This window comes from Lissotriton helveticus, chromosome 8, assembly GCF_964261635.1.
Source record: "Lissotriton helveticus chromosome 8, aLisHel1.1, whole genome shotgun sequence".
NCBI lineage: Eukaryota > Metazoa > Chordata > Amphibia > Caudata > Salamandridae > Lissotriton > Lissotriton helveticus.
The window spans coordinates 1,438,109,703-1,438,135,479 of NC_136069.1; the positions used below are offsets into that span (position 1 = coordinate 1,438,109,703).

General features: G+C 45.5%; 1 protein-coding gene across 4 annotated transcripts in view; it reads right to left on the bottom strand.

Moving 5' to 3' along the window:
- Nucleotides 1–8,977: 8,977 nt before the first annotated feature.
- APP (amyloid beta precursor protein) overlaps nt 8,978–25,777 on the bottom strand; it is a 493,123-nt gene continuing 476,323 nt past the window's right edge. For all 4 annotated transcript variants that reach the window (XM_078658371.1, XM_078658373.1, XM_078658374.1 and 1 more), the window contains one exon: nt 8,978–9,982. In XM_078658371.1, the coding sequence (XP_078514497.1) occupies nt 9,881–9,982 (102 nt within the window). In that variant the 3' untranslated portion in view covers nt 8,978–9,880. The remainder of the gene's footprint in view (nt 9,983–25,777) is intronic.

The window sequence follows — 25,777 nt, forward strand, 5'->3', positions numbered from 1 at the left end:
ACTTCGGTTCAAAGGCAACAGCAGCAATTGCAACCAAATAGTTTTCAAAAGCACATTGACACTGTGTCGGTGGTTTACCAGGATGTTGAAAAAATGGTGGAACGTTCACTAATTGATGTCAAAAATCCAATAACAGTAGCATTAGTCAAACAGTAACACATGCAATGTGCTGACAAATCAAAGATAATTTGACTTATTGACTCAGAATGCCTCACTCCCAAAAGGAAGCCAAAATACTTGTAGAAGTTCACAAAACAGATGTATCATGAAATAAAAGTGAAAACTCCTCTTGGAATAAAGTATTTTGATCTTTGGAGGCATTTAATTGCTTATTGTGTATTACTTGCCTGGTGTGATTAAGGACTTTTGTAGGTGTGATTTTGGTATTCTGGTAAGATCCTTGATGCGCGGTAGGCTTCCTGTCGGAGGTCGCTCCACGATACCACGCAAGACCTTTTGGGGCACTGTTTCGTGCAGACTACGGACCGGTCAGGCAGGTCGCGCAAGTCAGAGCAGTTTATTAGCGCTCTAGCCGGCTCTCGTGTGCGAATTGGGGAAGTACTGTTGAGGATTTCCCTTTGGGATTCCTGCAGGCCTTTCCTCCCAACCGTCGCACAGGATACCGCTCCGGTGGTTGCTGCAGCGCACCTGGTGGTGATTTATCCATATTACAACCGTTTCATACAGTTAGTGAGCACCTGGGAGGGGGGGCTGCACAGTACACTGGGTGTGTGAATATCTTGTTTTTTATGCTCTCACCCTCAAATAACATGGATCAATTTAGAGACCACGACAATTACTCTTTTCAGGAGGCAGAAAAGGAGTGACCTCCCCAACGCCTCCCTGCAGGGGTGGACAAATCGCTTTCTCAGGCTATCTCTAGAGCGCTGACCCCCTGCAAGATTAGGTAGATAAATTGGCCCGGAGCATCCCGGGGTTTTCAGCAACCCTGCATCATTAGGAGCAGGCTCTATTGGAAGAGTAGCGGGGAGGAAATAATGGCCTCTAAGCGTGACATGGGGCAGCTGGAAGGTTTCAATAGACAGAGACCTTCTGTAAAAGTGCACACTCACTAAGACATACACCCTACCGGGAGCAAGGTGACCCGGAAAGAAATATGAATGTGGTTACTCCAAATTCAGAACCTGATAGTGGGGTTGCCGATAGAGGGAAAGGTGATTCAAAAGGAGATTTCTCCTTCGATGAAGAGCATGATTCGGGTAGACCATGACACCCGGGATCCAATGCCTCTGATTTCCTGGACAGGGATACTGGATACTCAGATAGGTTTGATCCCGCTGGTCTTTATTATCCCCGGTCCTCCGAGTGGACCCCAGACCAAAAGGTAAGTAAGATCCATCAACCTCTAGAGAAGGAAGTCAGGGTGAGACTTCAGGCAGAGTGTCCCAGACCTTCATTAAAGGGGAAGGTGGCAGCTACAGCGGACATTGAAGCCAAAATGTGCACCTTCCTTGAAAAATACATGAGGGACTCTTAAGAACGGTATAGATCAATCCTGGATGACATACCAGAATACTGAATGTAGTAGGACCCCTCACACAAATAATTCAGATGACAGAGCAATCCAAACAGTCAGGTGTTCCCATGTCCACAGAAATAGTAGCAGGTTGGGCTCAGAGGGCTGCTTGCTTGCTTGCTTGCTAGGCGATGCGAATTGCGCGTTAGAAGCGTTATCAAGATAGACCCCAAGCTTGAGGAGCTTGCAACCTCAAAGGCCATACCCCAGGGTAATCTGTTTGGTGAACCCTTTGTCAAGGAGCAAGGTAAAATTATAGCATTTTTCTCTGCCCTTGACAAGGTGTAATCCTCCATTAAAAGATATTCCTTGGGAAGATTTTTACAGGGGCCGGACATGGCAAGGGCAGCTCCTCCGGGCGATCGTAACTACAAGCCCCCAAGGAGTACAAGGAGTACAACGGCTGGAATGACAAATGGCAGGGACCCTTCTACCCCAACAGGAGCACTGAGCCGGCAGAGGAGGCGCAAACATGCAAGGAAGAAACTCCAGTAAGCAATATCCCTTTTCCCCTCAAAATCTAGGGGTGGAGACTTCTAAAGTATGCTCGCAATTGGGGGAAGATTATTGCGGACTTGTGGGGTCTTCAATGGGTTCGGGCAACCACAGAGTTCTATGTATCTCAATTTCAGGGGGTACGCCAGAGGCCTCTGGGCCTCTCAATCAAAGAGATGAATTTGATCGATTCAGAAGTGACTGTGCTTCTGGAAAAAGGTGCAATTTACAGGTCAGTACAACACCCAAATGAGTTCTTTAACTATGTATTCCTCGTAGAGAAGAAAGACGAGGGCTTCAGGCCGGTCATAAACCTAAAGGAATTCAACAAGTGAGTTGTGTACCGCCACTACAAGATGGAAGGTATCCATCTTCTAAGAGACATCCTCCTAATAGTGGACTTGATGGTCAGAGTGGACCTCAAAGACGCCTACAGCTCACTTCCCATTTACTCACCTCATCAGAGGTTTCTCCAATTTACTTGGATGGAACAGATTTATGAGTACAGGGCTCTCTCCTTTGGTCTCTCATCAGCCCCATGGTACTTTACCAAGCTCCTGAGACAGGTCGTGGAGATCATTCGCATGAGGGGGGTAAGGATAATCATCTATCTGTACAACCTACTTGTCATGGACCAGTCTCAACTGCAACTTAGATACAATCTGAACATGGCTATTGTGCTCCTCCAGGAGCTGGGTTTTGTCATCAATGAGCTGAAATCCGAACTGCTACCAGCCCAACAGATGACCTTCCTGGAGTTTCTCATCGACTCAGTCGTGGCATCCCAGCGTCTCCGGACTTCGATGGTCTCTAAAATACGGAAGGAACTCAGAAACTCCAAGAGGCGGACAGAATCTCCCTTCAGCAGTTAGCCAGGCTAGTGGGACTCCTATCGTAATCTATACAAACCAATTTCCAGGGGCCACTGCACTACCGAGCACCAAAGAGACTGAAAAAGACACCTACAGAGGGGTGCTAACTTACTCAGAAATAATCTCCTTATCATCTGAAGCCAGAACGGAACTCCAGTGGTGGGTCGACCACATGGACGCCTGGAATGGGAGAGTGATCTTTGGAATGACGCCAGACATTGTCAGAGACTTGGATGCCAGCCATCAGGGCTGGTGGGACAGACACGGCAAAGTGTATGTGAGGAAGATGGTCAGTGGAGGAGCTACAATTACACATCAATTGCTTGGAACTCCTGTCCAGATGCTTTGCGGTCAAATCCCTCACCAGGGACAAAGTTTCCTGCTACATTCTGTTGCGGATGGCCAATGTCTCAGCAGTCCAATACATCAACCAGTTGGGAGGCACTCGCTCGAAGTTCCTGTCGGATCTGGCAAAGGACTTCTGGCACTAGAGAATGCAGAGACAGATCTCAGTGACAGCGGAATACCTCCCAGGGATTCATAATACAGTGGTGGACTGGAACTCCAGAAACAGCAGCGACCGGAACCAGATCGTACAACATTCCTGGCATTGATGGACAGATGGAGTCAATGCAACTTGGACCTCTTGGCATTAAGACCGGATCTGGAGGCAGTAGCAGTGGCCACTTTCCTCCCCAGTTGGTTTAGGGAGTGTCCATATGCCTTTCCACCATTTATGATCCCCAGGGTAGTTGCTCAGATCAGACGAAAAACAGCCACACTGTTGTTAGTGTGCGCCCGTCTGCAAGTCACAAGTATTAGGACATTGATGAAGCTATCTTGGGTTCTCCGGAGAGAACTGCCCTTATTCCCTTAGATTTTCTGAGGACATCAGGGTCGTCTGTATCCAATGGTTCTATAGGGGCATCTCTACCTCATGGCATTGAGGATTTCTGGAAAAGTTGGAAAGACGGTCACCTTTTAGCAGACGCTGCAATCTTCATCCAATAGACGTGGGCTACAGGCACTATCAAAAGATCTCGCTAAGCTTGGAGACAATGGCATCGTTGGTGTTTGGAGAGACAATGGATCCCTTTGGGACAGAAATTACTCCTATATTAAACTTTTTGGCAGAATTGGCACAGTAAGGGCTGGCATATCGTACAGTCAACTCTTTTAGGTCAGCCATAATACCATTGACAATGTGCCAGTCAGGGAACACCCTTGGGGTTGTAAGCTAAAGATATTAGACTCTCTAAACCACCAGATCCCTGATATTCTGGCCTGTGGGGTGTCAATGTGGTATTAAGACTCATCATGAGTTGGCAGGATAACCAGTATCCGTCACCAAACAAGCTTTCTACAAAACTGGCCATTTCATTATGTCTAATCTCATGCAAGAGGGTGTAGGATGTGAGGGCATCGGATATATCAGCTAAGATTTTCACACTACTCGGGGTCATGTTTACATCTCTAGAAGAACTAAAACTATAACAGGTCAGTATCTCATCCTACATTTACTGTGAATCCCAAGTTACGTGTGGTAGAATGTTTTAAGGCACACGAGGATATGACATCAGACCAGCAGGTGAAAGGCAGCATTTGACTGCCCTGAAGAAACCGTTTAAGGCGGTATTCCAACCTTCCATTGCCAGGTGGGTATGATGGATCATGGCAGAAGCGAATGTAAATATACAAAAGCATGGGGCTCATTCCACAAGGGGAGCCATGGCGTCTAAACCATACAAGTAGGTGGTAAACTGGAGGATATTATGAGTGCTGCGGACTGGTCATCTGAGTCGACCTATGAGAAGTTCCATTTCAAATCCATTTCGGAGGCCGTAGATTTGGTAAATAAGCTTTGAACATGCATAATCCTCACTTTCGGTCCGGACAGAATGAACATTTTTTAGCTTAGAAAAGTTTCAATTCTATTAAGGACAAGGAGGCGAGGATTATCCCACCCAGAGACATCAGAGAGTGATCTCCTGTCCCTCGCTATGATACTTCGTTATCAGTAAGTAAAGTTAATAACTGATTTAAATTATGCCAGTTGATATCCGTTTATCTTGGTTTGAGGTTTCTCACTCATGTTGTAAAATAATCAATGCGATGAACGTACAGACAAGACAAAGTAAAAACTGTTGCAAAGAAGTGGATTACCTCCATATTTTTAGGTAATGTCAGAAATTTGAAAAGGATATGCAATCAAGGTTAAGTTCCTCCAGTGATGAAGAGGATCAGAGAGGGACGACACACATTTATATACATCAGACTGTGTTGTGATAGGACAATGGTTGTTATAGGAGATTCACTCCCCAGTGGTTTATGGGATATGTAGTCTTTACTGACTTTTCTTACTTATGTTCTTTGAAGGCTGCTGATTTCATAAAGTGAAAACAAAAATGCATAATCCTCGCCTCCTTTTCCTTAATAGAATTGAAACTTTCCTTATCGTTAGCTAGGAAATTTTTCATAACAATCTCCAGGCTAGGATGAAGGCATATATTTCAAAATAAAGACCCAGTCCGATCGCGTGCTGCTATAACAGTGACAAACAAGGGGGTATTTTTGGAAATCTTCTCCCCACTATACTCTTATAAACCTTATAAGGAGGTAATGCACTGTGCTCCGCTCATATTAAAAACACCTGTTCTCTCTGGTAACACCTCAGAACACTCACTCTCAATGAGCCAACCCAGACTTGGTCACACACGTCCACCACAAACATTAGACGTTCCTCATAATAGAGAAAAAATATGTGTGAGAAGCAAATGACCCCTCACGGAAACACCACCATCGGGGTAACTGGTATGAAATTTCCAGACAGGCCCCTGTCTCATCATCGGTGGTCACTTGCTTCTCAAAGAAAAGTGAGAGGAAAGAAAAAATGTGTCCAAAACAAACAACATTTAAAGTGACAAATAGTGAAGTGCAGAAAAATCTGCTGGTGACAAACAAACACAAAAATAACAGAGTGCTTAAAAACACACACAGCACACCAGTCCCTTAACCAATTTTATTCATAGGGCGGTGATCGTGTGTTATTAAATGTTAAAAAGGCTGGTAGCTAATCATGCATACCACTACCTACTGCCAGTGCCGACATGTTTCACTGCTATGTTGCGTTAAGCAGTTTCATCAGGGCTGCACTCAATTGCTGCCACTTCACTTTTTTGGACACTAGTTCTGTAAAATGCAGGAGACAGCCAAACTACTCATACCGGCTGCTCGGATTTCGACAAGGTCACCGGGTACTGCTAGCCTGGGAATATCCCTTGATCCTTGGAAAGCTTAACAATCGTCACGGGCTCGGAAGACTCCTTTCCTCAGCCATCTGGATCAAGGATCATCCATGTGGCAGCAATTGAGTGCAGCCCTGATGAAACTGCTTAACGCAACATAGCAGTGAAACATGTCGGCACTGGCAGTAGGTAGTGGTATGCATGATTAGCTACCAGCCTTTTTAACATTTAATAACACACGATCACCGCCCTATGAATAAAATTGGTTAAGGGACTGGTGTGCTGTGTGTGTTTTTAAGCACTCTGTTATTTTTGTGTTTGTTTGTCACCAGCAGATTTTTCTGCACTTCACTATTTGTCACTTTAAATGTTGTTTGTTTTGGACACATTTTTTCTTTCCTCTCACTTTTCTTTGAGAAGCAAGTGACCACCGATGATGAGACAGGGGCCTGTCTGGAAATTTCATACCAGTTACCCCGATGGTGGTGTTTCCGTGAGGGGTCATTTGCTTCTCACACATATTTTTTCTCTATTATGAGGAACGTCTAATGTTTGTGGTGGACGTGTGTGACCAAGTCTGGGTTGGCTCATTGAGAGTGAGTGTTCTGAGGTGTTACCAGAGAGAACAGGTGTTTTTAATATGAGCGGAGCACAGTGCATTACCTCCTTATAAGGTTTATAAGAGTATAGTGGGGAGAAGATTTCCAAAAATACCCCCTTGTTTGTCACTGTTATAGCAGCACGCGATCGGACTGGGTCTTTATTTTGAAATATAGCTTATGAGTGGAGGGCGACCCTTTCCATTTTCCCTCTTAGCTCCTGTGTGGTTTGAATGTTTAGGATGAAGGCATGCCAGCGGCGAAGCATCCCAGAAGCTCTTTAACACCATGAAGGAGTGTGTGTCATTTACCACTGTATCGCAAGGTAACGGGAAAGCCAAAACAATAAGGTGTACGTTTCGGTGGACTCCCTGCAAGCTGGAGCTCGTTACCATATATTGCAAGAAGAGTCTTCACAAGTAGTAGTGAAACAGGTAAGTTTATTCGAAAGAAGGGAGGCCATGACATGAGCAGGCAGCCTCATCGGATTAAGGGTAACATTCTTCCGAACACCAGGAGACCAACAGAAATGTAACGTGGAATCCCGGTACAGGCAAATGCGTGATTGAGAATACAACTAAATACAACTGAACATAACAAACATTACAAATGTGGAAATAAAGAAACAGCTAAACTTATTAAAGCCCTACAACAAAGTGCTGACTTGGGAATTCTTTTTGATACCGACATCACCCTACTCGCCAAGTTGTCTTTTTTTAAATTTCTTTTTTTTACTTTTGGTGAGTTAGAGGAAGGTGTTCCAAAGTTTGCAGTCAAGACAAACAGCTGTGCTTCGGGCCCCCTCTATCTTCACCCCATAGTGTCTCTGCTTTGGCACAGTTCATGCACAGGAAGATCTCCCTCATCCAGCTTAACGCGTTAAACACAAACTGATGTTGGATGGACTCCTTTGCCTTTTCTAAGCGAAAGTGACTTGAGTATCATTAGCATACCTTTGGATGATTACCTGGTATTGCTCAAGGAGGACTTCCATGGGGCATAAATAAATGTTAAAAAGCAAGGACAGGGAAAGCTCCTTGACGAACGTCATGTCGCTGAGCATGCGGATGATTCAATTGACCAGATTTGCCTTTCAAGTTTCAATCGATGAGGAATGTATGACCCATTGCAATGTGGTTTAAGAGTCCAGTCCAGAGTTCAAGCATTTCCAGCAGTGTAGTGTGGTCAATCGTATGAGCAATAGATCAAGGATAATTGTCAGAATACAGATTGTGTTGTGGAGAAGGTGGTTAAGATTCATGTACACTTGCAATTGTCTGGTCACACCCCTTCTTAAAATTTTGCTAAGAAAGAGGAAGCTAGAAATACAATAATTACCCAATTTTTCCAGAACAGCAGACAGAGGGTTGACTGATGGTGTGCTTTCAAAGGTATAGGGACACATCCTTTGCATAGCACACAGAATACCCACCAAAGGAATAGCACTATTGTACATTCTTATAAATGTTAAATACCTCCCTTACTCCTTAAATCTCCTGTTGTGAGATTTAGACACATGACAATATTACATGTCAACACATTTTCATGCATGTCACATTTTCAATAACGGAATTGTGCAACATTTCTCCATCCACCCTTTCACTTCAATCTAATATACGAGTATAACTTGGCTGCTTACATATGCAGGCTACTGCTTTCTTATTTTACTATGTTGTGGCCTGATGCCATCTGGAAAGCATGTTGGGAGTGGTATAGATGCTTAGTTGGATACATTCACTTAAAAATCTAATTTTTTCTGTGAGGCTCAAAGGGAGAATCAGGATGTATCAAATCTCCACTGCCAATGCGTTGGTGAATACTCTAACCTTGCAGCTTTTCCTAACCCCCCCAACCCACTCAGGGACTATTTGGCTCCTATCCAGGCTTCCATAATGGCACCTCCTTGGATGCTACTTTCACTCACTGCAAAGCATGGACATGAGGGCAGTGTAGTTATTAGCTGAAAAAACATTTTAGAAGCAAAGTAATTACCTTGTATGGGGGGAAGCTATGGTAAATATCCCACAGTGAGCTAAAAATTTCACACATGATACATTCAGAACAAATTACCGAGATGGTACTGCTTTCTGCTAACCTGCTATTCCACAGTCTGATGGTTTAGTTGGGGTTGTTGTATCTAAGTGGCACTATATGCATACAGACTTACATCATTCACTACATATTCTCTGCCAGCCATCTAATCCAAAAAACACAACCCAAAATCTTAGCCCAGTTTTTCTTAAATTTATTTATGTAACACAGTGTAGAAAGCTATCAGTTCATAAGCAATGATTCTGTACAATCATCCTGCAGAAACATTTTTTTTAAATTTAAAGTATCCCTGTTAATTTTTAACCAGCAGAGCACCTTTTCCTCCATGGAATTTTGCTCAGAATGAACAGGGACAAGTGGTAAAGATCAACCGCACGCGGAAAATAAAATAATTGTATCTTAAATCTTTCCGATGTCTAAGGTGTGCACATAAAACAGGCACAAAAAAACAAATGTGTATTCCCATGATTTTCTACATCACTGACACAGCAGAAGCAACAATCTGTACAATAATGCCACTGCAGAGAAAAATAATCTCAATAACTTGTATGGAATACTCTTTAAAAAATCTAGTCTTACTTTAAAATGCATAGTGATGTGAAAATAAAGGCGGCAAAGAGAAGCATCTAGAACCCCACATACACAGAATGCATCCCCAATCAATTTTTATAACGCATATTTGTATTAGGACTCCATTTGTCACATACCACAAGAATAATATACAACTGGCTAAGGAACTACATGATAAATAAGCAGAGGAGGAGAATCTATTCATGCACTATTGTTGCTGAATACAGCTAAACTCTTACAGTACACAAAAAACATTCATTAATTAAGTCATGAAAAGACTGAACTGTAGAGAGAGAAAGAATACATTACTGATTTTATTAATTTATGTTCAGGCATCTACTTGTGTTACAGCACAGCTGTCAAAAGGCGGTAATGAGTAAATAATAAAACAGAGTGTTTTTGTTTCTCTCCCCGTTATTTCTTCTTATATATATATATTTAACCGAACACCGATGGGCAGTAACGCAATCATTTGCTGTCCAGCTCCGGAAGGGGAGGGGTTGTGCGGCGCTAGTTCTGCATTTGTTCAAAGAACTTGTACGTTGGATTCTCGTAGCCATTTTGCTGCATCTTAGAAAGGTGGCGCTCTTCAGGAGTCACAGCGGCATCAACCTATGGGATAAAATGTAACAAAATGTCAAACGTTATACAGCAGGAAGAACTGTGTCAATTTCCAACCTTGCACAAAGACAGAGATCGTCTATAAAATACAAATAGGAAACCTCCCTCCGGTCTAAAATCGCTGGCTTGTATTGGCATTTGATTATGAATACGTTAGATATGGTACTATATGTACTAATAAACCACTGTGTAGACTTGTTTGTTTATTGACACCAAAAGTATATTTACATGTATAAAATACTCTTACATAGCATTTAGAAGATTTTAAATAGATATAACATCCTCCGACGACCATTCCGCAACTTATTTTTTAAAAACTTGATTTGATAAAATGTCCGAAACAGAAACCGAAATTCAGTGCCATCCTAAAAACTGCCATTTGGATGGATGGGAACAGTGCAGAGGCAAATGGTGGTATTGTTAGTTTGTGCTGTCCCCACCGTGCTTTCACTTCATGACAAATGCACAGTCACCGCGCATCTGCGGTGTCACAGGCCTATTACATAGATACACTGTGGAACGGTGCGTCCTTGACATCCCTAGCGATCGAAGACAGAAGAAGGCCAACACCGGGCAATGTGAAGCAACAATCCCGGCCCCGGCTGGGAGCAGTGATGATGGTAATGCTGGTGACAACAATGCTCGAATGTAGGTGAGTAAGGGAGTCCAGTGGGGGTTGGGTTGCAGCACTGGCATGGGATCTGTGCCACTGCATAGTCATTGACCCTGCAGCACACTTGTATCAACCTAGATTCATGAGAGGGCTTGCGATTCTGGGTGGTTCGGAGCTCTCAAAGTTGTAGAAAGGCATCACGCAACTTTGCTTTAACATGCCTTATTTCTAGGAGTTCTTTTTCACCCTTCGCGTTCAAACTTTTTGCGCATATCTAAAGGTGGTTGATTTGATTATTTATTTATAGAGTGCAACACCCTCAGTGGTTGCTTAGTGCTGCAAACCTAAAAGAAACAACGATGAAGCCAGAAATGCAGAGGAAGGGAAGATTCCGAGTGCCTCAGTCATTCGATCAGTGAAGTCTTAAGTGCGTAGATGGTTCATAAAGATAAGGGGCACTCGTACTAGAGTTCAGAGGCTTGATAATAAAAAGTACCCCCACCCTCCCTTGTGGAGGTGACCTATTCTGGGAATCTTCTGTAGCAATTGGCCTGCTGATTTTCTCGTCCTGCTTCAGCTGAAGATTTGAAGTGAAAAGAGGTCTCCCTGAAATAGTTTTTGCGAGCGAGGCACAGGACCAGAAACCTGATTCCCCCCGGTCCACAGGCACCCACTTTCTAGCTGTTGAGCTATGGTCATGTTTTCTCAGGTGGTCTACGTGCAAACTTCCTGCAGACCAATATATAGTGCATATCAATAATCTAGTCTATGTTGCAGCAGGTACTATGGCTGGCAGGGTATTTCTAGAGAGAAAAGCCCATTGGTTTCTCATTGCTTTTAACAGGATGTAACAGGTACTGATGAACGAAGTAATATGGTTAAGCTTAAAACTTTTCTCTTCCCTCAGGCCTAACCTATGTGCCTCTTCCGTTCCTCTTTTGTTTCCCTCATCCCTGTCTTCTTAGCTTTTTGTGCAGTGCTCAGCGCAGGGACACACTGTTTTGGGTAACAAGGCGCTTAATAAATGGTTTTAATAATAAATAATAATAATATGGTTCTCAAAGGATAGATTCTCACCAGTCATTGCTCCCAGAGATTTAATATTGCTAGCAGGTGACGGCGGCTTACCCACCAATGGGGCCCAGAGACTTATTTTGACAGAGTATCTCTGTCCAGCAGTAATATGTCAGTTTTGATGGTCCATTTGTATGACCAGCTAATGGTCTTCCATGTAGAAAGCCACACATAAACTAAATTAGAGGATAATTAATAGCAGAGGTTACACACAGAAGTTAAATGTTGGGGCAGCGAGGGTCCTTGAGCTACTCTTCAACTAATCAGAACCCTTGGGGGAGGGAATGAAAGGTGGCAAGTATTAGTGCTGCAGAAGCTCCAGTCAGAAAGGAACTAAACCAGTTGTAAACCATACCCTATAACACTGCATCAGCTAACCTTTTCAGAAGCACCAGGTGATCACTTGTCCTAACATCTAAGCCCTGAAATCCCTGCACATCTCTTACCTTTATCTCCTTCCATAGCGCCTTGATGCCCCTGGGCTAAATTCACGCTCTATACAATTTATATTCATTCATTCATTCTTCTACTATGTCAAATACAGTGGAGAGGTCCAGGAGCGAGACTCAGACTGCATTATCTTCCCAAAGGATACTTCCAATTTCATCTATCATGGTGACTTAAACTTCAGTGCCTCTGCATGGGCATAAGCCCATGTACCAGTCATCTGGCAGATTGCCTTCTTCAAGCAACTCCAACAATTGATTACTGGCTAGTTTCTCCAGAATCTTACCAATCACCCATAATGGGTGGTCAATAATTTTTGTCTCTAAGATAACCAATTTGTTTTTTTTAAAGAAGGACACCACTACTTGCTACCAAGGCTTTAACATAGTGCATGATGGGAAGGAGAGGTTAAACAGTTAATTGACCTTACTTGATAAGAGCGGAGAAATTAAAGTACACCAGAGGACTGGAGAACCACATTTTATAGAAGAAAGATATGGACGTTCCTCCTTTGCCTTTACTGGTCTGAAGTTAGATCTAACTTATTTGCAATACTCCTGAATGACAGGTTGAGAATTACCACTGTGGACTATATATATTGTTTTTAATTTTCTCGTACAATGCATCATTTTTTGAGAGAAGAAATCTGCTAAACTTTAATAGGTTCAGCATGTTGGGTATGGTACACAAGAGGCTAGGTAAGATGTACATTTTCTGATCATTGTGTATAATGGACAGGACTAGATTTTTTTTAATTTGACTACTTAGGAACGGAGATTTGGCTGTCATAACTGACTGCCTGTAGGCTTATAACTGAAGCTTGTCTTAGCGGTGTCAGCACAAGCTCATAAAAGTTGGCAGTAGAATCTAAAGCACAAGTTACTTACCTTCGGTAACGATATATCTGTAAGAAACATTAGTTAGTTAGATTCCTTACCTTAGAATATCCCCAGGCGTCAGGCTGGATCTGGAAAGATTTTTCGTCAGCAGTACCCCTGCGCGTCGGTAGGAGTCGTCTGCGGCTTCACGTCCGTCGTCGGCATCGTGATCGCCGGGATGATGTCGTCAGAGTACTTAGACGCGCTGACGTCAGTTCTGTACATAGCTTTCCGTGCCAGGAACGCAGAGCCATGCAAGAACCGATACTGGTGCCATGAATCTAGGGCCCTGAAAGGGATGACCTTAACCCTGGATATCGGTTCGCAGAACGGGGAGGATGGGTGGGGCGGTAAGGAATCTAACTAATGTTTCTTACAGATATATCGTTACCGAAGGGAAGTAACTTGTGCATCTGAACAAAGCACGTTAGATTCCTTACCTTAGAATACATACTCCAGCAATACCAACCCCGGTGGTGGGTCTGCGAACCAAGATCACACCAGGAAGTCCTGGAGAATGGAACAGCCAAAGAAGCCGTCTCTCCAGACTTGGCTGTCCAGGCAGTAATGCTTGGCAAACGTGTGCAGCGAGGCCCACGTAGCTGCCTGACAAATGTCCTGCAGAGGGACTCCCCGTCCCAAGGCAGTAGTAGCCGCTGTGGCCAGAGTGGAATGGGCACGCAGCCCTACAGGAGGATCCTTCTTAGCCAAGGAATAACAGACCTTAATGCTCAAAACGACCCACCAAGAGATGGTTCACTTGTGCACTGCCTGCCCCTTCTTAGCGCCCACGTAGCCAACGAAGAGTTGGTCGTCCACCCAGAACTGTTTTGTGCGATCCAGATAAAAGGAGAGCGCACGTTTTGGGTCCAGACGGTGGAGCCTCTCTTCCTCTTTCGAGGGATGCAGAGGCGGCAAGAAGGTAGGTAAGGTAATGGACTGCCCGATGTGAAAGGCAGAAACCACCTTAGGAAGAAAAGTAGGGCCAATCCTCAGAACAACCTTGTCTGGATGAACAGAGAGGAAAGGAGGTTTAGAAGAAAGAGCCTGGAGCTCACTCATTCTTCTGGCAGCGGTGATGGCAACCAGGAAAGCAGTCTTGAGAGTCAGAAGACGAAGAGGACAGTTATGAAGTGTCTCAAAGGGAGCACACATCAGAAGTTAACACCAGATTCAACTCCCACTGAGGCATTAAAAAGGGAACAGTAGGAGACATGTGAGTAATGCCTTTCCAGAATCTATTTACAGCAGGAGACTTGAAAAGAGAAGGCTGATCAGGAAGCCTCAAGAAGGCTGAAACAGCTGAAAGATTTCCCTTGATGATGCCCAGAGCAGAGCCCTGCTGGGCCAGAGAAAGAAGAAAGAGGAGAACCTCAGAAAGAGGGGCGGAAAGGGGATCCACAGCCTTTGCTGTGCACCATTCCACAAATTTGTTCCACCTGCAGGCGTAAACCGTTTTAGTGGAGGGACGCCTGGCTGCCAGAATGACATCACCGACTTGAAGAGGCAAGTCAAATGGCATCAACTGCCGACGCTCAATCTCCACGCATGGAGGTGGAGGCTAGACAGGTTCGGTGGAGGACCGTCCCCTGCTGCTGCGACAGAAGGTCCTCCTGAAGAGGCAGTCGAATCGGGGGATCGATTGGCAGACTGAGTACCTCGGGATATCCGTATCTTCGTGCCCAATCCGGAGCCACAAGGATGACTTGGGCCCGATCGCCTGATCTTCTTCAGCACTCTGGGCAGAAGTGGTATAGGCGGAAAGGCGTATAACAGACCGCAACTCCACTCGTGACGAAAAGCGTCTCCGAACGAGTGTCGCCTTGGAAATTCCAATTGGCAGAACTGATGACATTGCGCGTTCTCTTTGGTGGCGAATAGAAAAACCAAGGCTCTCCCCACTGCCGAAAGAGACCTTGCGCCACGTCCGAGTTCAGACGCCACTCGTGATCCATCATGCACTGACGGCTGAGTTTGTCCGCCCTGCCGTTCAGAGAGCCCGCCAGGTGTTGAACCACCAGGGCGATGCCCTGATGTTCCAGCCATGTCCAGAGGCACAGAGCCTCCTGACAAAGAGTCCATGACCCCACCCCGTCCTGTATGTTGCAATACCACATGGCGGTGGTTTTGTCCGTGAACACCTTCACTACACTTCCCCAGACAGAGGGAAGGAATGCCTTCAGTGCAAGCCGGATCGCCCGCAACTCCAAAAGGTTGATATGGAGCCGGGACTCCACCAGAGACCTCTGATCTCCACTTCTCCCATGTGGCCCCCCATCCCCGGAGGGACGCATCCGTTACCACTACGTGCTCCGGTTGGGGTAGGGAGAGGGATCTGCCACTGACCCAATCGCGTTCCGTGAGCCATCACTGCAACTGTTTTGCAGTGCCCTCCGAGATCAGGACGTGGTCGGACAGGTTGGTCGGACAGGTTGCCCCGACATTGAGCCAACTGGAACTTCAGGTCTGACTGCAGAGCCCGCATCCGCCACCTGGCGTGATGTACCAGCCGGATGCAGGAGGCCATCAGACCCAGCAGCCATAGGGCCATCCTGACCGAAACTCGGGATAAAGGCTGAAAGATCTGAATCAGAGCCTGAATATCCTGAACCTGCTGTTGGTGAGGCTGAAGGGGAGCACGGTAAACTGAAAGTGCTTGTGGCCTACTGTGAGCCACAGGTAACGCCGGTGGGCCGGCAGTACGGGGATGTGGAAATAAGCGTCCTGCAAGTCCAATGCTACCATCCAGTCTCCAGGGTATAGGGCAGCCAGAACCTGAGCTAATGTCAGCATCTTGAACTTCTCCTTCCGGAGGAAGGCATTGACGCTCCTGAGTTCCAAGTTAGGGCGTAGGCCCCCTTTGCCCTTCTTGGGAACCAGAAAGTAGTGGGAATAACAACCCTGTCCTACTTCTGGGCCAGGAACTTGCTTCATGGCCAACGTGGCCAAGAGGACCGTAACTTCCTCCTGCAGAAGTTGCAAGTGATCCCCCGACATGCGGTGGTACTGCGGTGGCATCGAGGGGTCGCCTCGAAGGGGAGGGAGTAGACCCTTCGGACAATTTGCAGCACCCACCTGTCTGAAGTGATGGTGAACTCTGCCTCCCACTGGCATGGAATGGGCCTGAAAGATCGGACTAGGAAGGCTTTGAGGCAGATGCTGCGGGAGCGATGTGGACTGACGGGCTCTCTGTCCCCCTGCTCTGCCACGGCGGAATCCACGTCCGCGACTGCAATGAGGCTGGTTCTGCGGCCTGTAGCTGGAAGAACGTGCGGGGCGCCTCTTCCTTGGCCACGAAAGGGGCAAAAAGCATAAGTTTGGTGGCGCTGGGTAGACAGACCCAAGGACTTGGCCACAGCCCTGGAGTCCTAAAAGCGCTCTAGCGTGCTATCTGCTTTGTCGCCAAAAAGGCGAAGGCCATCAAAGGTCATGTCCATGAGAGTGCTCTGGACATCCCCCGAAAAATTTGTGGACCTCATCCAGGCGTGACGACGAATAGCCACTGTCGTTGCAATCGCTCTGCCCAGCGAGTCCGTAGTGTCAAGTCCACATCTAATGGAATACAGTGCTGCATCTCGCCCCTCAGCAAGAGCCTGGGTGAGCCGTGTCCTGGCCTACTCTGGACACTGGGGCAGCACGTCCGCCAGAGTATCCCACAGAGAGTGGGTGTAACAGTCCAAAAGGCATGCTGTATTAATGGACCACAAGGCGAGAAGGCTGTTTGGGACGTGGAGGCCTGGATAACCAGACTCTCAGGAGGGGGGTGTACGGACAGAAAGCAGGGGTTGCCCGGAGCTGGGCGGTAGCGCCGGGCTGCATTCCGATCCACAGCAGAAACTGTGGAGGGCTTGGACCAAGTGCCCATCAGAACGTCGGTGAGGGCCTCATTAAACTGTAGCAGAGGCTCCGAAGAGCTTACTGGCGGTTGAAGCACCTCAGTGAAGAGGTTAGTCCTCACGGCCGCTGCAGGGAGCTCCAGGCGCAAGGCCTTGGCCGCCTCACGCAGCACCACAGCATAAGTAGCACCCTCCTCCGAAGCAACGGAAGGAGGAGAGATGAAACCAGTGTCAGGCGAAGTGTCTAGACCACTGGCCTCCCCCAGCTCATCTGCCCAGTCCTGATTTAACTGGCACTGCAGTGCCAGAGGGTCCTCAGACCCCTCCCAGTCCTCCCCTTCATGCGTGTCCTGGTAAACAGGCAGAAATGACGGAGCCAGGTCATAGGCGAAAGGCTCACCCATCGACGTCGGAGACGGAGCTGAGCGGTGCCTCTCAGACACGGGACCTGGACTGAAACCAGGGACAGCGTCGTCAGAGGACAGCGCCGGGAGCGACACCATGGGGGTCGGCGCCAGCAGATGAGTCGTGAGGTCAACTGGGGTCGACCGGGATCCAGGCATGGATCCCACGGGGGTCTGCGGCGTCGGGACTGAAGTTGATGACTGCACAGGGGCCGAATCCGCCACTAAGATCCCCAGTCAGACCTGCGGGGCCCGGAGGCATGCCAGCAGTCCTCGACGGTGGGAAGAGAGTCCTCATGGCCACGAGGAAGTCTCGAATCTCGCCCGGAGTCGCATGAAGCCCAGGCACCGGAGTGTGTGGGGTCAGATGCGACTCCTTTGGCTCCAGCAGAGCTGCGCGGGTGGTGCCACCCGAACCCTCGGCCGAGTTGCGCGACCAACGAGGGGAGTCAGAAAAGCACAGAGAGATGTAGCTTCTTTAACTTCTTTTTGCGATGCCTCGACTTACCTGAGTGCGAGGACTTGGATCCCGACTAGCAGTGAGGACTGCGGGTCCGCGACCGGCCCCTCGACTTCCTCCTCGACTGGGACCTCGAGCAGCATGGAGCCGACTGCCGGATCTCGAGGACCTTGCGGGACCACTCCTGCCTAGCTTTCGACGTCATGGCCCAGCAGTCGGGGCACGACTTGTCATCGTGGTCGGCCCCAAGACACTAGAGACGCCGATGGTGTGGGTCGGTAACCGACATCAGTCGGTGACAGGCGTCACATGGCTTGAACCCGAGCATCCCTATCGGCACCAGGAGTCGAAGTAGGCTAAAAAAAGATAGACAAAATGTCCAAAAAGTTAGTCAAAAAATGACTATGGGTACGCTCGTCCCGGATCTGCGCTTGCTGGAGCGGAAAAACGAAGAACTGACGTCAGCGCGCGAGGGCGGCGGGTTAGTACTCCGACGATGTCATCCCGGCGATCAAGACGCCGACGACTGACGCGGAGCCGCAGACGACAACAACCCATGCGCAGGGGTACTGCTGATGAAAAATCTTTCTGGATCCAGCCTGACGCCTGGGGATATTCTAAGGTAAGTAATCTAACTAAAGTGTTGCTTTCAAATTTTATATGCAGAGCTCAACTAATTCCAATACGCTGGTTAACTCTGTGTCCCATCCTCTACACTAATGCCCCCGGTGAGTTGCAGTACTTAGGCCACTGAGAAAGAGTGAGTGGTTTCAGAAGCTAGATATACGAGTTGAGTCGTTAGTTTGTATAGACAGGTTGCAAGGGACGCAATGGAAGTCCATTGAGTTTGCACATTTTTCTGCAAGGTTCCAAGTCAAACATTTGTTTCACAAAAGAGCTTACTGTTCTGCCCTTAGCACTGTGGAACATGCAAAAGAGCAAAAACCCACAACTGCTAAAAATAAAAAACTAGATCCGTCAAAACATAAGATCACTGGACAAAACAGAGCTTTGCCTGCTCCATTGAGCCTACCGTCTGTCTCAATCCCAGGTTATTTTAGGTTACTCAGAAGACCACAAGTGATGACAGGGCACTACAAAACTTTGCTGAACACTTGCATACAAATTTAATAATTGACTAAAATAAATGGGCTAAAAATAATTTAAGATCCTCTCACCTGTACTGTTTATGTCCCTCCTTCAATTAACTCAATGTAGGACTGTTAACAATTTCCACTAATAAATATTGTGATATCAGCGCTAGGTTGTTGCTCTGATCCACCATTCCCTGCCCTCGACATTGATGCCTTTGCCCTGATATTTAGATCCCATTCCTGAGCCATTAATAAACTCTTGCAGGGATTTGTAATCAAATATTATATTGAGACTACGCCCCATCTCCCTGTTCCAGTTCGAGGTTTGGAAATATCCTGGGATCCAACTTGTTCTTGCCATCATGGTGCAAGCCAGGAAGGTCTGAAGCACTGGGCCGAAGTCCATCGTTCATACAGATTATCGATTAAGAAAAACATGGAGATTTCCCTCTTGCAGCTAATTTAAGAACTGAATACACTGGGATCTGACTCTGCAGTTGTATGTTTTATTATTATTCTTCCATCCTGCATTGTCACTCCCCTTTATAGAGCTGTCTCATGGTAACATTAAAGACATGTTCTTTACATCATTCCAATGCTCCCCATTCATGCATTTTGAGCAAATGCCCCTTAATAATGTGAATTGCAATTTTCTCACAAAGGCAAAAAAGCTGTCAAACTCCAACAAAAGGCAAAAACATTCCCAGTCAATATAATCCCACCTGTTGAGTACACAATGACACAAATGCATGCCTCCGACACAATGCTGCCGTAGACTGTGCACAATTAGTGTGCCATAATGTGTTTGAGTTACAAACCTACTACAACCTCCTTGAATAAGCTTGGACTCATAGGCCTACATAGCTTTGGACAGCCACGGCCGGCAGTGGGAGTACCTGCAGGGCGGTGACGTGGGGAGGGGGAAGGGCAGGGTGGGTGGTAGTAATGTATGGATTACGGAGTTTGTCAGGTAAGTAAACATTTAAATAAATAAAACGAATTTCGTTTTGCGCACTGCATCGCATTTGGGTATGCAGTGCACTCAACGAAATTCGTTTTATTTATGTAAATGTTTACTTACCTGGGAAGCTCCGTAATCCATACATTACTACCCCCCACCCTGCCCCTGCAGGAACTCCCACTGCCGGCCGCGACTGGCTTTGGACAGTAAAGTGTACAAGGGTAGTAGCCTAGTTGTTGAAACACTAGGACACCTTTTGTAAATGAGAGTAGACACCATGCTAATACAGAGTATAAAATGGCATCAACAAATGCAGAGGAGTTAAAAATTCACGTGGACAATCCTTCAGAGGACGACTGACCTCTGCTCACCTATGAGGCAAACTGCTGGCATTTGCCCTTGAAGGTAAGGAGGGTGCTTTTCAGGAAATGTTAAGTGCCGGAAAACAGCTAGGGGACTAGGTCAAGTTCCCACTGGGATGTAATGAACTTTTTCTTTCATATTTGTAGCCCTTCAATATGTATGGCCACATGGAGGTGTGGTGGCATATGGTGGACTTTCAAAATTCCACAGGCAAATGGCGGATGTGATGGGACTAGACACAACTGGAGAACAGAGACCGATTCTCGTGAGATAGAAAGCGGAAGGAAGTCAGTGAGACCTGCTTATTGAGATGTATTGATCTGCCCGAGGCTGCAGTTTGAGAGCCCACAGTTGTACCTTCACAAAACGGATAGTCTTTCCACAGAGCGATGTAAAGGTTTTGGATCCACGATATACTTTTTAGATTTTTTTACATCTTGTTCACCTAAAAAGAGTGACACAAACACATGTAAAAGACTGCAGAATCTGTCCAGGTTGCAGCTGAAAATGTGGGTGTTTCATTTATGTTAACTACATAAGCCCAGGACCAGACCAGCCAAATTACGAAACCAAGACTGTTGACGTTTTTTCTGGAGTATAAATTGAATTCCAAGTTGAAACTCAAACAGGTTCTGCGACATGTTGTGCAGAGATTTACACATGAACTCCTACATATTTGCAAAAACAAACGCACAAAAATGGGCTGCTGACCTTGCAAAATGTATTACCCGAAATAGTTAGAAAACAGAGGCACAATGTTTTGTACCATGCACACAATCTCCTAACAGACTGACAACCAACTCTTCATATCCCAGTACACACTGAACCCAAGCAGGCAAGGCAGATAACATTGAAGCAACCTTTAAGTGAACTGTCTGAATAAAATTACGATGCCTGGCCTGTGGCTGAAACATATTCGATATGATCCAAAGTGACAAAAAGCTGAATTTCACACGCCTCGCTGAGGGAAGGTGTCTGGTATTTTCCGCTCCACTGCACCTTATTCTTGAGATAAGTCTTATGCATGAGACAGTTGCACATTGCAAAGAGGCATAGCTAAGTAAAACCACAAGGCATTTGCGGATTCCTAGGTTGTGCGATGAATCAATCAATCCATCCATGTCCTCTTGTGCTACTTTAATTGAACATCTTGCTCTACTTGCTTTCAGAATCTGTAAAAGCAATGCAGTCATGGTGATTGATCAACGCTTCAGCAGCCATGGCCTTCAAATTTAAAAAAAATAATAATAAAAAAGAAAACAGTTAAAACCGGGCGATTCTTTGTGAATGTAAATGACTGTGTGTGCTTTTGATGTACTCAAGGCACCTTTAAACCAAGAATGAACAGAGCAAGGAACAGCTGTTGCCTAGTACCAGGAATGGTCTTTCATCTCATCGCAAAAACAGACAACACTAAGCACAGCTGCCTAGAGCCACAATCGGTCATTAGAGGTAAGACGACACTGGAGAATCGAACATCCAAGCGTCTTCTGCTGCTAGACTGGAATACCCAAGACACCACTTCTGCAGCAGAAATTGCCAGGGAGCAAGTGCATGATTCTGTACTTTTCATTTCTGAATTGGTGGTCCTTTTTTTAAATTTTACTGCGCCTCTCGCTTTTCAGCAACCATACTTTTAGATTTTTGGTATGAAATCCACCAGGCATTGGTTGTTAATTTAACAGACTTGAATCAATACACCTTTGATGGAGGTTGGGCATTTGGAAACAACCAGGGCCTCTTGTATGGCATATTTAGATGAGCCACCGAGGGTGTGCCAACATTGTCCCTGAAAGCAGATACGATTGCTCACTAGACTATTGGTTGTAATGTAACAAAGAGTCACTTCCTTGACAGCGGCAAAATCCATTTATTTACACGAAATGTAGTCACAAACACATTCTTTCTTGCCAGACGGTGGTGCTGCAAATTCTTATATTAAGGTATTCTCTATATTAACCATTAGTAATTGAACACATTTCATGAGTGCAGATCTCTTTCAGGAATTAAAATAATTAGGTGTTCCCTGGGTTGGTTTACAAAAGACACAGACGTATTTTGTATCCACACACTGCTGTCAGTCAAACATTCATTCTCAATTCCCCAGGTATGTATTGTCCCCCCAAAAAATTTCTATTAAAAACAGTGTTTAATGAGGACATCATTAAACACTGTTTTTAATAGAATTTTTTTTTTGATCTTGTGATATATGATATATGTTTTTTAATTTTGTCTAAAACGGTGTGCTTTAAAAATTCAATGTGTTAGCGCACTAGGCACTGTATTAAGAATTGCCACTTTTGTGATCTACAGATTGGAGATCCAGAGACATAAGTTGCAAAGAGTTGTCATACAGTACAGATCGGAAGTGTGCTTTTGGGTAGGTGGGTCTTCTGTGATGCAACCACACTTTCTAGCTATTCATCGCTGCCTCAGGGTAAGGTTTCAGAAGGATGCAAAATAATGGCAATTGAAACGTGTGCATGGTTGTCAATCTTCCTAGCCCTTGCATGGAGATGACAGCCATGTTTGTGCGATACTTTCTCTGGGTAGAAATAATTGATTATGGTCTGAGCTGTACACTGCCCCCCCAGGTACAACACTATGTGTAGGGCACTGGCATCTCCCCTGCTTTTCTTAAAGTTAACATTTTTAGATGTGTGTTGGACCACACTTGGAACTGAGTCAGCCAGACAAGCTTGTCATTCTTCAGTTCATTTGAGCCAACAAATGTGAGAAAGCTTGCACTGTGCTGGTTTCCACCGTATGGAAGTTTCTTCTCCTCCGCTCAAAATCAGCCATCGGGGATCCTGAAAAAATTGAAGACCAAGCTTTTCAAGACTCCTGGTTAGGCTCTGCCTGCCTCTCTGTTCAGCATCCAGAACCTGCAGTGGTTTATTAGCACTTCAGAAACGTCTAGCTGCTACATGTCTGTAGGGTGTTGGACTAGTATGGAGTTTTGCCCATGCATTATTGGATGTGCTGAAAGAGATCTGAATCAAATGTGAAAGAGAGTACCCTCTGGGCCCAAAGGAACTGGGTAGAGTCAAGAATTAAAATATTAGGTGTTCCCTGGGTTGGTTTACAAAAGACACAGACGTATTTTGTATCCACACACTGCTGTCAGTCAAACATTCATTCTCAATTCCCCAGGTATGTATTGTCCCCCCAAAAAATTTCTATTAAAAACAGTGTTTAATGAGGACATCATTAAAAACTGTTTTTAATAGAATTTTTTTTTTGATCTTGTGATATATGATATATGTTTTTTAATTTTGTCTAAAACTGTGTGCTTTAAAAATTCAATGTGTTAGCGCACTAGGCACTGTATTAAGAATTGATTCTTTTTATTGATGGAACTTTTCCTTTTTAGAATAAAAGATTTGTGAACTTTTAATCCACGGTTTACACAATCATTAATGCCTTGTGGTTCTACTACTGAATGGGACAATACATACCTGGGGAATTGAGAATGAATGTTTGACTGACAGCAGTGTGTGTGGATACAAAATACGTCTGTGTCTTTTGTAAACCAACCCAGGGAACACCTAATATTTTAATTCTTGACTCTACCCAGTTCCTTTGGGCCCAGAGGGTACTCTCTTTCACATTTGATTCAGATCTCTTTCAGCACATCCAATAATGCATGGGCAAAACTCCATACTAGTCCAACACCCTACAGACATGTAGCAGCTAGATGTTTCTGAAGTGCTAATAAACCACTGCAGGTTCTGGATGCTGAACAGAGAGGCAGGCAGAGCCTAACCAGGAGTCTTGAAAAGCTTGGTCTTCAATTTTTTCAGGATCCCCGATGGCTGATTTTGAGCGGAGGAGAAGAAACTTCCATACGGTGGAAACCAGCACAGTGCAAGCTTTCTCACATTTGTTGGCTCAAATGAACTGAAGAATGACAAGCTTGTCTGGCTGACTCAGTTCCAAGTGTGGTCCAACACACATCTAAAAATGTTAACTTTGAGAAAAGCAGGGGAGATGCCAGTGCCCTACACATAGTGTTGTACCTGGGGGGCCAGTGTACAGCTCAGACCATAATCAATTATTTCTACCCAGAGAAAGTATCCCACAAACATGGCTGTCATCTCCATGCAAGGGCTAGGAAGATTGACAACCATGCACACGTTTCAATTACCATTATTTTGCATCCTTCTGAAACCTTACCCTGAGGCAGCGATGAATAGCTAGAAAGTGTGGTTGCATCACAGAAGACCCACCTACCCAAAAGCACACTTCCGATCTGTACTGTATGACAACTCTTTGCAACTTATGTCTCTGGATCTCCAATCTGTAGATCACAAAAGTGGCATATTTGCCAAAATATAAAGGCAAACACCGCCAATAAGGGTACTTTACTGAGAATGTGTGTGTGTGGGTTCATACTCCACACTTAAGTATCTTGTTTGTAGGACATCTTCGAAATGACTCCGGTTGTACATCTTTGCCATTATCCATCGGGAAAGAGTCAAAGAAGAGCATGGGTTCCCTTTACCCAACACTCAGAACAACCCTTTCACAAGCTGCATGATCCAAAATAAGTTCTTATCTCCGATCTTGTCCATTTTCCCATCTTTTACTCACATACCCGGGGATCCGGACATAGGGCATGGACATTATGAATTTTCACGGACTTAACATGCCGGCCAACAAATATTTACTGTATACACTTGTAGTAAAAGCACATAGATAGCCTCATCATTACCCTATCCTACTTCCCCGCCTCACACACCCTTTAGTGCAAGCCTTACAAATCACACCTCAGCTTTAAAGAGAGCTGAACCTGTAAAGGCAGTAACTCTGCAGATGATGAGGAATACTAACACATTAACAGAGCGCGTACGTACTTTGATTGCCTACTCCTTCCCTGGGCTACTTTGCCCCTACCTATGAGAGCTGCAGTCGGACTATCCCACGGGCACTGCTAGAGCTGTTCTGGATAATTAGACTGTACCACTTAATTCACCTTGTGTCTGGATTGAGCACGTAATGCTTTAGAGCTTCTGACTCCCCAAATGTAGATTGGGTGAGCAGTTGAGGATTACTCAAGAGGGTGGTGGGATACATTTAATTCAGATATAGTATGATAGTAATCAAATTATAACTCGGATGCACTATAGAATAGTAATCACACAATGCTTTAAGATCCTTCCCCAAGCAGGCCTTCCCATGATGGGCTCTCCCTTATTCAGATGCTTTAATTCATCCCCTTTGTTCTACATGCATGACACAAGGGAGTCCCTTACGTTTTCATGCCTTGTCTGTTGTTTTGCCCCTTACTGGCATCTTGCCTTTACCCCCGCAACCATTCATGTTCAATTTCGGCACGATTCTCTTCCATGTTAGATGTGGGCCTCGCGACTGCAGACAACTTGCTGTTTTCATACCATTGTGCCATGGAGCAATGACCACGGTTTTATTCACCAATACCACCTATGGGCTCAGTGCTAGGTTCATGTAACAATTTGAGATCAGCCACCCAGAACAGCTTTTAAACTTGTGCCCTCTCTGTCACCCTTAACTATGACATGCTCAATGCTGCTGGCCTAGTGGTCCCGCCCCAGCTTACCTTTTGCTTTCTATGCCTCTATATTCTCCTCGTGTTAATCCATCTTTTCTTTATGGTCATAGGAATTTTGTCAGTTGT